General features: G+C 51.1%; 1 protein-coding gene across 2 annotated transcripts in view; it reads left to right on the top strand.

Moving 5' to 3' along the window:
- The window catches only part of PHLDB1 (pleckstrin homology like domain family B member 1), a 112,085-nt gene that overhangs the window by 78,713 nt on the left and 20,258 nt on the right, over window positions 1–13,114 (top strand). For both annotated transcript variants that reach the window (XM_067566405.1, XM_067566414.1), the window contains exons 10-13: window positions 1,177–1,305; window positions 4,222–4,377; window positions 4,769–4,879; window positions 5,523–5,612. In XM_067566405.1, coding sequence (XP_067422506.1) covers window positions 1,177–1,305; window positions 4,222–4,377; window positions 4,769–4,879; window positions 5,523–5,612 — 486 coding nt within the window. The remainder of the gene's footprint in view (window positions 1–1,176; window positions 1,306–4,221; window positions 4,378–4,768; window positions 4,880–5,522; window positions 5,613–13,114) is intronic.

The following is a 13,114-nucleotide window of genomic DNA, read 5'->3' on the forward strand; positions in this document are numbered from 1 at the left end:
TATACTGTAAGTATTGGGAAAATGGGCAGGATGGGAGGAAGGATCATCATGAGGCTATTGCTAAGGAAAGGGAGTCAAGAGGTCCTTGGTTCTCCAACTGTCTCACTGTGTGACATTAGGCAAATCACTTACGCTCGCTCTCTCTGCCTCAGTTTCCCCACCGTAAAATAAGTATAAAATCCCCATCTTCCAGGGTGCTCTGAGGCTGTAGGGCATTTTGAGACCAAAGTGCTGCTGTCATTGGTTACAATGCATTGCTTTGTTAATTCAGGGTTTCTGGGCACACAAACAGTGGATTTTATCATCAATCTTTATGCTGGCAGAACCCTCAAAAGGATCCTAGGATCTGTAGGTGGCTGAGCTCCTCTGAAAATGCAGCGTGTTGATGCAGGACTGAAACCAACTGCAAACTTAAACTGGGTGGGGGAGTAGGGTGGGGAACCTGTTTCTTCCTCTCTTTAGGCCAGGAACAAGTGTCCCCTTTATTTCTGCTCTGTCACTAACTCACTTAAATAAAACCTGAAATGCTCCTGAGGACCCAGGATCTAAACTGTATTAACTGAGAAGAGATTGGATCTTAGTCTCTTGTTTTTCATGTTGTTGCTAAGGAAACCAGAACGTCAGGACATCCCTGTCTATGGAACAGGACACTTGACCGGTAGTGTAGCCTCCACATTTGACCTGCTTTACAACTATTTGATGGTGTCCTGGGATTCAAAATATTTTTTATAAAATGATGTTCCTGAAACTTACTTAAAGTAAAATGTAGGGCCTATGAAAACGCCCCGATGACAGGCTGTGCAGGATACCTAATCGACAAAGCCATTGCCAGTGCTGTGCTGACATCATCCCAAATGATGAATCCATGTTAACATTAATCTGCTCACGGCCTAGAGGTGGCCTGGTGTGTTTCCTGTTAAGTCTTTGCCTTGAGACATGAGACTGAGGTCCAGTCCTGAGCAATAAGTGTTCAATCCAATCCAGCCCTGGATCCCAACTGCTTTTGCTTTTTCAATCTTTTGGAAAATGCCCCTTTGACATGCCCCTCCCCGGACCCCTTCTCTCTCTGGCTTGAGCCACTGTCTAATTCTCCAGCTTCTGCATGGCCTGGATTTGAGAAGTGTGTTTTCTCTTTTTTGTTTTTGTTTTTTGTTTTGTTGTTTTTCCCTGATTTAGGAAAGGGCAAAGGTTGATGCTGAAAGGAAGGAGCTAGAGAAACTCCAAGCGCTTTACAATGAGTCGAAGAGCCAGCTTGATAACTGCCCTGAGTCAATGCGGGAGCAGTTACAGGACCAGATGAGAAGGGTCAGTGTTTAACCCCCACCCACCTGGATCACTGCCCACTCCCCCTACCTCCATGCCCTCAGCTGTAGCCTGAGCCAGCACTTGACTGGTGCCATGTGCCAAACTGAATGCAGCACACCAAGGGCTGGAGGAAGCTGACATCCAGGTATCATGGTATTGGTAAGCTCACCACCTAGGACGAAGCCTGGATGGCACACCAGCAGCTTGCAGAGTGACTCTCCCCTCCTGTTGATGCTGTAAGCAGCTCCAGTTCCACATGTCCCTGTCTCTGAATGCTGTAACGCCTCACTGCAGCCTCTCCTCTTGGAGCAAGTGAGGAGGGGGGTAGGTTTCTTCCCTATTACTCTCCTCCTTTTTCACCTGCTCCCTTCTCTGGTCACTGCTGCTGTTCTCTGAGTAGCACTAATGTGGCAAGTGCTGCAAGCTCCCTCTTGTTTTAGTGACTGGAGAGGGAATTCTGAGCACAGGAGCAATATAGTACAAATCCCCCCATCCCCAGATGTAAATTCGGTTCCGTCCCTCTTCCACCCCCCAACAGAGACCAGCGATTTGGCTGCTTGGCCAGTTCTGATTCTGACTAAGGTCTCCTTTCAAGCATGGAAACTGGGCAATGCACCACACTTGTTTCCTTGAGCTAAATCCTCCACTTAGGTGCTGCTGCTGAGCACCTGCTTCTGTCAGGGATGACTCCTGTGTTGCTGGAGGCCAAGAGGTTCAAAGTGGGGTTTCTGTTTGGGCAGTTTCTGTAGAGGAGTCTTTGCACTAGGGTGTAAAGGAATGAATGTCCAATTCATAGACCCCAGGCCTGATTACTTAGACTGGACCTGCCAAGTGAAACTCTTGCACTAACCATTGAACTGCAATACAGAAAGGACGCTCAGCATTGGTAGAGCTGGAAGAGGCTTATTGCAAATGCAGGTGCAGCCAGCCCCTGGGTGCCGCACTGCTACTGGACCCAACTTTAGCCTTAATCCAGCCCCTGTGTCAAGAGAGGCTGGCAAGCCTCAGGGGACTAAACTGTATCAGTTTTCTGTTGTTTCCTATGAACATTATTTATACAATCCAGGCCAGTTAATGTCAATATCACAGTACTGCAGCATTTTTCCCCATTAGCTGGAATTTTCCTGTAGCAATCTGACCTTCCTTGGCCTGGGAATGGAATCTCGGACTTTTATTATGGCCGACTCTTTTAGGGCAGATAAATGAAAGCATTTTTCCTGATCCCCCCAGGAGTCACAGCTAATCCCTGCCTGAAAACCTATGTCCAGTTTAAAGTGGAACTCGGCAGATGTCACATGCAGTGAGTGATATGCAGAGACATGTAAAGCAAGAAACCATTGTCTCCCTATTGACATTGAACAGGCACATTTACACTAAATAGATGCTAACTGGTTTGCATGGAAAAAATGTTCAATGAAATGGGGCATGGTCAGGCTGAAAATAATGTATTTTAAATAAAATGCAGAAACCACAACTAGCCTAAAACCTAACCCTAACTTCTGCAGCTTGTTACTAACAGTCAGAGTGACTGGAACGTAAAGGATTTAAACATCAGATGCTGTGCTCCCTGAATGCATGTTTGCCTCTTGCTTCTTACTCAGCGAAGCTAACCTGGTCAGTTTCATTTTCGAGTTCCTGTGCCCCAGCTCCTGTTGGATTGGCAAGAGCTGCAGAAGGATGTTTACATTCAAACAAAACCTTGTTTAATTAATAAAAATATATGTTACTAACTAAATAAAAATACACGACTAAAGGCTCTTGCTGTTAGTGTAGAATTTACACACCCTGAATTTTAGCCACACTTGCCCAGGAGATGTCATTGAAATTTAAAACTAAATAAAACAAAAGGTTATTACATCAATCTCAGTCCTGCACTGTCCAGGAGGTGATCTAGCTCAGACCCAAAGGGTCTCATCCATCTCTGGGCTATGTGGCCACATCCCTGGAGCACACTAACATGTTGGCTTGGCCATGCTAACTACATTAGTGAAAGCCCTTCAGGTAACCTCATCTCAACAGCTCCACTAACCCATCCCCACTGATGGCCCAACTGGTGCCTTTCATAGGAGTTCCAGAGGGGGAGCCGTGTTAGTCTGTTTTTAGCAAAACAGTGAGAGTCCTGTGGCACCTTAAAGACTAACACATTTAGCTTATGCCCAAATAAATTTGTTAGTTTTTAAGATGCCACAGGACTCTCGCTGTTTTCACAGGAGTGACTTTTAAGAGGAAAAAAAAGGGTATAAGAATAAATTTGCCTGCATGAATCTCTGCTGCTGAGGATGGTGGGCTGTTCAGAGCCCCCACCAAGGCTGCTGTGCCCTGACCCCTCTTCCAAGCAGATCACAAGCCCCCCTCTGTGTCATGTCACAGGGCCCCCCCACACATCGTCCCCTACCCCAAGCCATTATCTCTAATTCTCTGGTGTAGTCAGGCTGGGAGCTCTCTGGACTGGACCTCTCTGCTGGTGTGTGAGCATCACATGGGTTTGCAGCACTGGGGGTGGGATAGAGATGGGGATGGGTCTGGCCAGCAAGGCTGGTGGGGAGAGTGCAGGGCACTCACTTCTTGTCCATATTGTGTGTTTGTGTGTGTGGAGTAGGAGACCGTGCGTCAGTAAGTCCTTGGGATGCTGCTCCCTGTTGAGCAGGAGGTCCATGATGTGCTCAGTCAGAGCCACCAGCTGCACACTGCCCCTGTGCCTTCCAACAAGCAAGAGGGAGGTGCAGAGCTTCTCTCCTGCTGCAGTGAATGGAGTTTGCCCCTTGCTGTCTCAGTGACATGCTCTCCTGTCAGAGGAGATCCGTCCAGGCACATCTGTGTGCGGTAGGGGCCAGGGGTGGGGGAGGTGGGGTGCTACTAGCAGGAAGGTGTGTCTGTTCCAGAGAGGGCTGAGCGGCCACGGTTGTGTGTTTGAAGGAGGCAGAGGCCCTGGAGACAGAAACCAAGCTGTTTGAAGACTTGGAGTTCCAGCAGCTGGAAAAGGAGAGTCGCCTAGAGGAAGAGCGTGAGACTGTGAGCCAGAAGCTCCTGCAGAGCAAGGCTGAGTGCCACCGCAGTATCGCCAAGAGGAAGGTGGGGAGAGGGCCATGAACCCCTGGGCAGAGGCTAAGACCTAATGGGCCATGGAGCCTGCAGTAAGGGGGAAACTGGCTTGCCTGTAATTTTCTCTGAGCCCATCTTAGCCTAGGACTCCCCAGCCCAGCTTTGCTCTGATCTGGGCTCCTAGTCCCTTCCTTTATTGCCCCAGGCCCTGTGCTGACAAACAGCCCTTTGAGTCCTGAGCACCATTCCCTCCCACACTTCTCACTCCATCCCAAGCCAGCCCTGTTCTGGGAGCTGATGGAGGGGCTCCAAATACCTACCCAGACTGGTAAGGCTTCTCCCTCCCTCCCAGCCAGCTACTCCTTCCTAAGCCATCCTGCAGTGCCTGATGCCAGCTCATCCTTGCCTTATTTTCCCTAAGGAGCGGATGGCTGCATTGGAAAGCCAGGCCAATCACATCCGGCTCCAAGCTGCCCAGGAGTCTGAGCGCCTTGCCAAGGAGAAGAATGCCATGCTGCATCTGCTACAGAAGGTAACATCCTGGAACCATGCTGGCTGGGAGGGGGAAAGGGGTTCACTAGGGTAGTGTATGCCAGGCCAGGAACACTCACTAATAGAGTGCACTGTGTTGGGGGGCTGGATCCTGTCACTGCACTGCTGTGTCCTTCCGGTCCAAACGAGGCCACACGGCGCATGTGTTCTGCTGTCCAACAACATGCTGCACATTGCCTGTTGGCAATGGAGAGGGTAACTGTACAGACTGTGCTGTGGTAGCACGGCTTGTCATGTCCCTCCCACTTCGATGGAGATGGACCTGGGATTGAGCCCAGACTTTTCAGCTGGCCTCTATCCAAACACTGCCCCCTCTACCCTGGGGAGAAGTTCCCATTGGGAGCCCAGCTGTGCACTTTGCCCGAGGCTCGCCTAGTGATAGGGAGAGGTCTGAGAACACTTGCCTGGGCTGATGCCTCTCACGTAACTCACTAGCTGCCTCTGCTTGTGGCTGGGAGAAGAATGGATCTTAGCAGTAACCTGAACGATATGGACCTGGAGTCAATGTGGGTGCTGGCAGGAAAAGCCCTAGAGGTTTCTACGGCTGCCCTGATGTTGGTCTCACTTTGGACAGTCGCTAACTCTTGCTATCACCCTTTTTCTCCTTGTTGCTGTACACGAAGGAGAAGGAGAAGCTTGTCTCCCTGGAGAGACGGTACCATTTTGTCACCGGCGGCAGGAGCTTCCCCAAAACATCATCTGCACTCAGAGAGGTAATTAGGGAGAAGAGGGGTGGTTAGTCACTAGAACTGCCCTCTCTACATAGTGCCATGCCCTCCTGGCCTCTGGTTACCTCGCTGGCTGGGCCCCTGTCTCTGGCCCCCAAGATGTGTAAACGGGGCTCAGAATTGTGTGATTGTTGGCACAAATGCATGAATGTCACAGTGCCTGGACAATGGAAACACCTGTAAGTTGAAGACTGGCACCAGACCGAACTTTCTCTCATTGCAGCTGGGATCGTTTCTCTTTGACAAACCCTCCTGGGGGTAGAATCACCAGCACCATGGAACCAGTTTAACCTCTGGGTTTAGAGCTGTTCCTTCACACATGGATTTGCCATTACCTGGGTGTCCTAGTCACGCCATGCACCATGGAGACTAGAGACAAGTCCTCACCTGGTTGGCCCCGGACATTGGCAGGGAGAGGAATCTGATCCAGCCTTGGAAGTTGAGCACCATTCCCCGGGCATGTGCGGCCTTGGACACCTCAAAGGTGTTGGCCTCAGCTAACCCACCACAGCCCCCAGACCAGTCTATACTGTTAGGATCTGGCCAGCAACCCATAGCACAACAAGAGCGCACGGCGTGTGTTAGGGTGGGGTTCTAGTGGCAAACCTTGCATGGCTGCAGGAGCATTTCTCAGCATATCCCATTGCTTAGCGGGACTGCAGGCACCAGTTGGGGCTGTAGTACCATGTCACGAATCCTTAGTCCATGTGCCAGGGAAAAGCATGATGCTGGCTCCGTGCAATTGCCCAGGATTCTACCTGATCACACACATCAAGGTGTTCAGTGTGTACATGGGAGGAGGGGATTGGCCCGTTACTCCCTTCCCCAATCCAACTTTACTAAGTACCTTTATTCTGGGGAGGGACCGAGTGAGCTCGTGGCTGGCTGGCCCTTCCTCTCACTCCACCATACTGTGTGCATGATGGGAATTGGCAGCCAAGTGGGTGTAGGGTGTGTGTATGTTGATGTGGAGACTTGAAGTGTCTCCAGGGAGGGTTGGCTCTACACTGTGGAGAGCACAGGCCCTTTTCCTCCCTCCTGTTGTTAGAACTCCAAAGGCAGAGCTGTGACAATCCAGCCTGGTGCCTTCAGCCCTGCTACTGAGACATCTACAAGGTGAAATCTCCTGTGAGGCTGTGCCATGAAGTTGCAGTGCTGTTGCAGCAGGGGTTGGCTGGCTGGAGGCTCCATCAGGCGATGTCCCTGCTTTCTGCCCTAGGCTGTTCAGTTGGGAAAGGGTTTCTCTGTGCTGTTTCTTTGCCTGCTTTGCCCTAACGACCTTTACCCTCCAACAGGAAACACTTCATATCTCAGAGCCTTATGACCTATTAGAGGAAACTAAGCCCCAAAATCCCCTGCCAGGGGCAAGTGCTTCCTTAGGTTCTCCTTCCTCCATCCACTCTTATTCCAAGATGCAAGAGGTAACGGGACTAACTGCATGTGCTTGCTTGCTTGCTCGCTGCTTTTGCTCCCCTGCACAGAGTGGGGCCAGACTGCTATGTGCAGCTGTCTTATCAGGGTCTTGCAAATAATTCAGTAGACAGGCAGGCCTGCAGTTCCCTTAAATGGGTTTGTGTTGCCCAAGCCCCCTCAGACAGGCATGGAAAAGACTCACTAACAGGGCATCATCAGGTTTATAATTGCATATTTCTCATGCACCTTTGAAGCACCTGGGATTATTAACACTCCTCATAGCTGATGTTCTTTGAACTTCATTCAGCTGCACTGCTCTTGTTTCTAGCCAATTTGGTTTCCTGGTTCACATGCACTGGCATCACGCTGCAATGTGGGTTAAATTCCAACAAAATGCCTTATACATGTTTTCCCTCCCATCCTGCAGACTGCAAGCCCAAAGCTCCCCAACAACATCGCTTTAATTTCTGCTCTTTGCCTGTTGTTGTTTTAATAACATCAACCTCTTTGATTTAGAAATAGTGAGGCAGTTGGGCCAAACCGACTGGCAGGAGAGGCTGGGATTCTTAATTGCAAATTTCTGCCAGCATATAAAAAGTTTGCGTCTTTGGCAAATGTTTCTATTTATAACGCTTGGCAACAGATGCCAAATGCTTCACCCCATTACCTGCGTTGTCTGGCTGTCGATAGAAAGGGGTACTGGGCTGGATCTTTGGATCTGCACTGACCCACCCCATCCTCTTTGCTGTGTTAGAGGGTAGAGGGGAGCTGGTTCCAATACCACATGCCAATTCCTGCTCATCGATTGCTCGTAATTTAGTTGCTTTCCTTGGGCCAGTATCCTGCGGGCTCTGTTTCCCATTGCTGCTGTCTCCCTTTAATGCTGGAGCGTGTTGGGCCTTTCTGATGGAGGGGTTGCATGTGGATGTTTTGTGTCGTGTGTGTAGTAAAGCTCCACTGTAGGTTGGTTATTGCGGCAGCATACGGTCCCTTCTCTCATCCGCCCATCACATGTTCCAAAGCACAGCCAGCTGAATGCATTTCCATCTATCAATCCCGCTGGATCGGCTGCTGAATCAGATGCCAAAGGAGCTCCAGATTCCTTCTCTCAAATTGTCTCAGGTGTTCACATTGTGACCAGGTGGCACTAAATGCAGCCAAGCTGCCATTGGCCCAGTCCTCCAAGTTCCAGGAGAAAGAGAACCCAAGTCCTCAAGCTTTAAGCCAGTGGAAATAAACAAAGCAGAAGCCTAAAGATGAATTGGCTGTGTGTGCCATGGTGGTGAAGGTTGGGAGGTTCCTATTCCCTGGATAGCCAGACCCCCTAAGATAGAGACAATTACACAGTGGTGTAGTCTTCAGAGACTACAAGTCCCAGCATGCTCTGCCACTATCCAAGTGGCAGCTGGACAGGTCCTGCCCTGTAGTGCTCTCCTTCAGAATGGAGTGTTGCATGCTAGGACTTGCAGTCTCCACAAGCTACACTTATCTATGGAAGAGGAGGTCGGTGTGTAGCTCAGCCAGCTGCACTATGGAGCATGAGTGGAGCTTTGCTGTGTAGTGGTTGGTGCCATGGGACCAGCACATGTGTCTAACTCTCCTCCTCCTTCTCCACCATGGATTTCTAGGAGTACATGAGGCTGTCTGACGTTTTCAGGTTCTACTGTAATGTGTATGGCCCTGGCCTGGACACTAAAGCTTCTGTTGCTGCCACTGCTGCTGCTCCACTCTCTTTCTTGCTTGCTGTACCTCCTGCAACCAATGAGGTACCTGCTCCTGAGCATGTTGAGTTTTGCTTACCATGTTTCTGGCTGGGTTGCAAAATCTGTACTCTAGTAGCTGACACTGAGAGCAAGGTTGTCTTACTGCTCAAGTGGGTCACGCTGGTGCAGAGGATGGCGCCACCTTGCCCTTACCAGCTCCCTCAATGTACTTTACCGGAGCAGATTGGTTTTGGCTTGGTGCATCCCCCTGGGCTGCAGCTGAACAGCCAATGAATTCATGCAGACTGATGAGAAAGGCTGGAACGATCATTTCTAGTGACTATGGATCTCTCTGCTCTTAAGCTGTAAAACAGAGAGCTTTGGACTCGTAGACAGCACTGGCGGGGGGGTGTGTGTGAATGAGTTAATTTTTTAGTCCTTTGGCTACCTGGGGCAAGGTCCCTCCCTGTTCTCAGTGGAATTCCCTTGGGGAGAATTTGGCTGCTGGGGTCTGTGAGTAAGATATATGGGATCAGCTTTAGGTTGAATTAGATCTTTGTTACAAAACTGCCATTCAGCTTGGCACAGACAGTCTCGGAATGGCTGGAGTAGCTTTGGGGCTGTGGGTCATGATTGAGGGGCATCAGCATAGCTGGGGGGGGGCGGGAGGTCGGGGGAAGCCCAGCACTGAGGTAAAAGGTAACTAAGGATGGAGGTGACTTGGCAGAGCAGCCTGGGGAACCTGACACACTGCCAGCCTGGCCTCTCTGTGGCTCAAGTGGGTGCTTATTCCTAGGAGCAATAATAGTTCCCCCAAAAATTAAAAAGTAAAATGAATCCCCAAGCAGAGCTTCTGCAGGCATCACTTCTGATGTGCTGCAAGACCCTCAGGCAGGCAGGTGACAGCTGGGCTCGATGCAAATAGCAGCTATTCCTGCTGGTGATGCTGCTCTGCGAAGCTGAGCTAAAAACCTCTGCAGCTTGTCAGGAAGTAAAACTCTCCTGTTTTAATGATCTCCCCTGGGATGGGCTTTGGGGTTGCTGAGGTCCTTGCCTGTTCACTCTCTGCCTGTCTGGCTCTCATTGCTCCAGTCCTGTTCCCAACTTTTCACTCTGTTGCTTCTCTCTGCCCCAGTACGTGACTGTTGACCAGCTCTCAGGGATTCTGGGCAGTGTCAGAACTGACCTAGGCCTGGCCCCTCCTGCTTCCCCATTGGGCCATCCCACTTCAGGCTTCATCCCTCAAGCTGCTTCATCTGCAGGCTGCCTTCCTTCTCCTGTGCCACCTCTCTCCTCTTCCTTCATCTCTGCTGAGGTTTGTGTCCATTGCATTTCCCTCTTGCTACCCTCATGTTTTCCAGACAAACAGTAGTAGCTAGCTGGAGGGAGGGCTTGTAAAATTCAGAGGTCCCAAGGTGAGCTTCAGCCCTACACCATGTGCCTGAAATAGGTCCCAGAGAAAGGCTGCCAGGCAGTAGGGACCTCTTCAGGGCTGGGATGCAGTCTGGATCTTTGCAGGTAGGCATGCCAGCATAGACACTACCAGCATCAGCAGCATGTTAGCTTGCCTTGGCAAATGCTGAATCATCCATGGAGGCTGATCCCTCCCAGTGCAGAGCACCCACATGGGGCAGAGGAAGACCTGGTTCTGCTGCAGGATCCCTCCCCAGGGTTACCACACCAGTCTCTCTTGCCAGCTCTAGAACCCCAGGACTGATTTAATGTTGAGCTTGCATTTGGCTGTAAAAGGGAACAGCACAGCCCACCTCTAGGGCAAGGTACCCTGCTGTGCGGGTGGGGTCCAGCCACAGAAGGGAAGGGAGATGTGCGGAAGTGAGGCTCCACAGCCTCTGACCAACAAGCGAAGAATTTTGTTTGTTCTGGATGCAGATGGGCTCTCACTGCCACTCAACCACTCCATAGGCAGCTGCCCTGGGGGCGGAATCCTTTTGCCAGGGACCCTTCTAATGCCATGTCAATACCACGCCGTGAGCTGACTGAGTGAGTGCCCTCTGCTGGGCACTGCCATGCAGCCTCAGGGGGAGCCTGTTTTCTGGCACAGGGTGTCCACTTGGCACTGGAAAGACCCATCTTTGGAGTCTGAGGTGACGCCTGTATTCCATCGTCCAAGGCTGAACTTTCCCACAGCCCAGGAGTGCAGGGCTGTCTGCACTGGGAGTCAAGCCGTGTCAGGCTGCAGGGCGAGGGAGATGGGCCGGGATCCCCAGGTTCCTTTTCTCACTGCAGAGCAGAGTTGTGTGCTGCTCCCCTGCTCTGCTCAGTGCCCTCATCACAGCACTCAGCTGGAGGGGGAGCTAGGACTGGGAGCAGACCCAGCAAGAGAGCTGGTAGGTGGTGAGAGCTCATGACCTAGGACTTGTTATGCCAGGGATGTCAGCCATCTTCCTATGTGTGCAGGGTCCTGTCTGAGCCCTCCAGCATCCTATGGGTGGAGTGGGAAGGAATGACATCCTTTTGATCCCCAAGCCATAGGCATCTAATCAGAACAATCTGTCTCATCACCCCTGCGTTCAAGGGGGGTTTGGAAAATACACTGTCCCATCCCAGCCAGCTCTACCATGGACCTGCTGCACTTTTCCCCCTTTTGCTGTGGCTTCATGGTATAGCAGGAGTAGCCTTCTGCAAATCTCCCATTACACGTGTTGGTGCCTGTGCGTCCCCTCCCTGCCTGTGTCCCCTGCTGCCTTTCATTCATCTCAGCCCTTCTGTGGGGACACACCACACTCCCACAGTGCCTCCCTGTCACATCTAGCTGGTTGTACCGTAAGCCATGCAGCTTGGGGTTGAGCATCTGCCTGTGGCATTCCAGTGCTCATGTTCGTGCCTGCTGCTCTGGCTCCTTGATTATGGGGGTGGCAGATCCCGGAGCTGTTGTCAGCACAGTGAAACTCCCAGAGCTGGAGTTTGGCTGCAGATGAAGGGTCCCATGTTTAGTCCCCAGAAAGAAAGGAATGGAGCCAGTTTGGGCCCCTGGTGGCTGTCGGGAGCACTGAGTCCTGTTCCCCTCTCCCCCACCAGGTCACTGGGTGTGGGCATACAGGGATGGTGCAGGATTTCTCTGTTTCTCATTTTCTCACTGTTTCATCCTCCATCCCTTCCCTCCTGTTTCACACACCCTCTCTCTTCAGATGGAGAAGCAGCTTCAGGGGTGCCCAGTGCAGCTTTCTGCCCTTGATTTAGACAGGTGGTACCAGGAAATCAAGGCTGGCTTTGAGGCCTTCTCCCCTGCCTCTCCTCACTCTTCCCCTCCTCCTCTTCCTGCTAAAGCTCACTCTTCTCGAAAGCTGCTCCAGGTAATTGCCCCCCCACTTCCTGTCTCTGGGTCCTGCAGGGATGCACAGTTCTGGCCTTTTGGGTGCTCACAGGCTACAGGGTTGAGATCACAGAGGTGCCTGGGGAGAGGGTGGTTGTTAGCAAGGCCAGCTCCAGCTGGACTCAGCCAGGCTGGTGCAGGATGGGCCAGTTGTTAAGTTAGTGAAACTGGTCACCAACGAGGGAGTTTCTGAGCTAGGGATGTTCTGAGTCCCTTGCTGGAGCAGGCTAGGATGGAGGAAAGACACGGGTAGTGTGAACCCTATCCCCAGCTGGTGATTCAGCTCCCGTGAATCAATGGAGCCAGTTTGCACCCGCAGTGGATTTGACCCATCATTGTTTGTTGCTTTGATTTCCCATTGCCCGGCTGAGTCCGTTACTCTCACAAGATTGCTAGTGAGTTTTTTTGGGGGGGTTATTAGTTTAGTGAGTTTTTTGGGGGGGTTATTAGTTTGGGGAAGTATTTATTGTTATTTATGCCATGCCATGCCATGCCAACACACCTCATAACATAACAGACACATAAAAGAGCCGCTCCGTGTCCTCTTTTGTGTAGCTCACAGCTTGTCTCCACAGAACACAGAATCAAAGTAATGAAATGGTCTGTAATTTACTGTTAAATACCCCTCTGTGAGTCTGAGCCCCAGTGCCAAATGAGAATGCCCAATTGCAATATAACTTAAATGGATTATTTATCAGTGTAGGACCTGTTGCAATAGAGCACTCACTCTGCAATATGTGCTCATGGAGACTTTGACTGGGGTAACTGATGGGTCAGGCTACAGCCCACTTAGTTGATTGGATTCCAGACCAGCCCTTGATCTCCGTGAGGAATAACAACTTGTTGAGTGATGTTAGCAAGGGTGGAGAGGAGAGAAGTACCCGCTGTAACAGGCGCCCTCAGCGTACCACAAGTCCCAGCACCAAATCCCAGGAAGGTGAGCGCAGACCTTCTCATGTCCAAGTCCACTGCACGCAGTACCAGGCTTCTTTCATGCCTGGGGCTCTGCAGAGGAACCCAGGGGAGCAGCAGTGGGA

This window comes from Emydura macquarii, unplaced genomic scaffold (genome assembly GCF_026122565.2).
Source record: "Emydura macquarii macquarii isolate MOO-44397 ecotype Brisbane River unplaced genomic scaffold, CSIRO-AGI_Emac_v2 contig_312, whole genome shotgun sequence".
Taxonomy (NCBI): domain Eukaryota; kingdom Metazoa; phylum Chordata; order Testudines; family Chelidae; genus Emydura; species Emydura macquarii.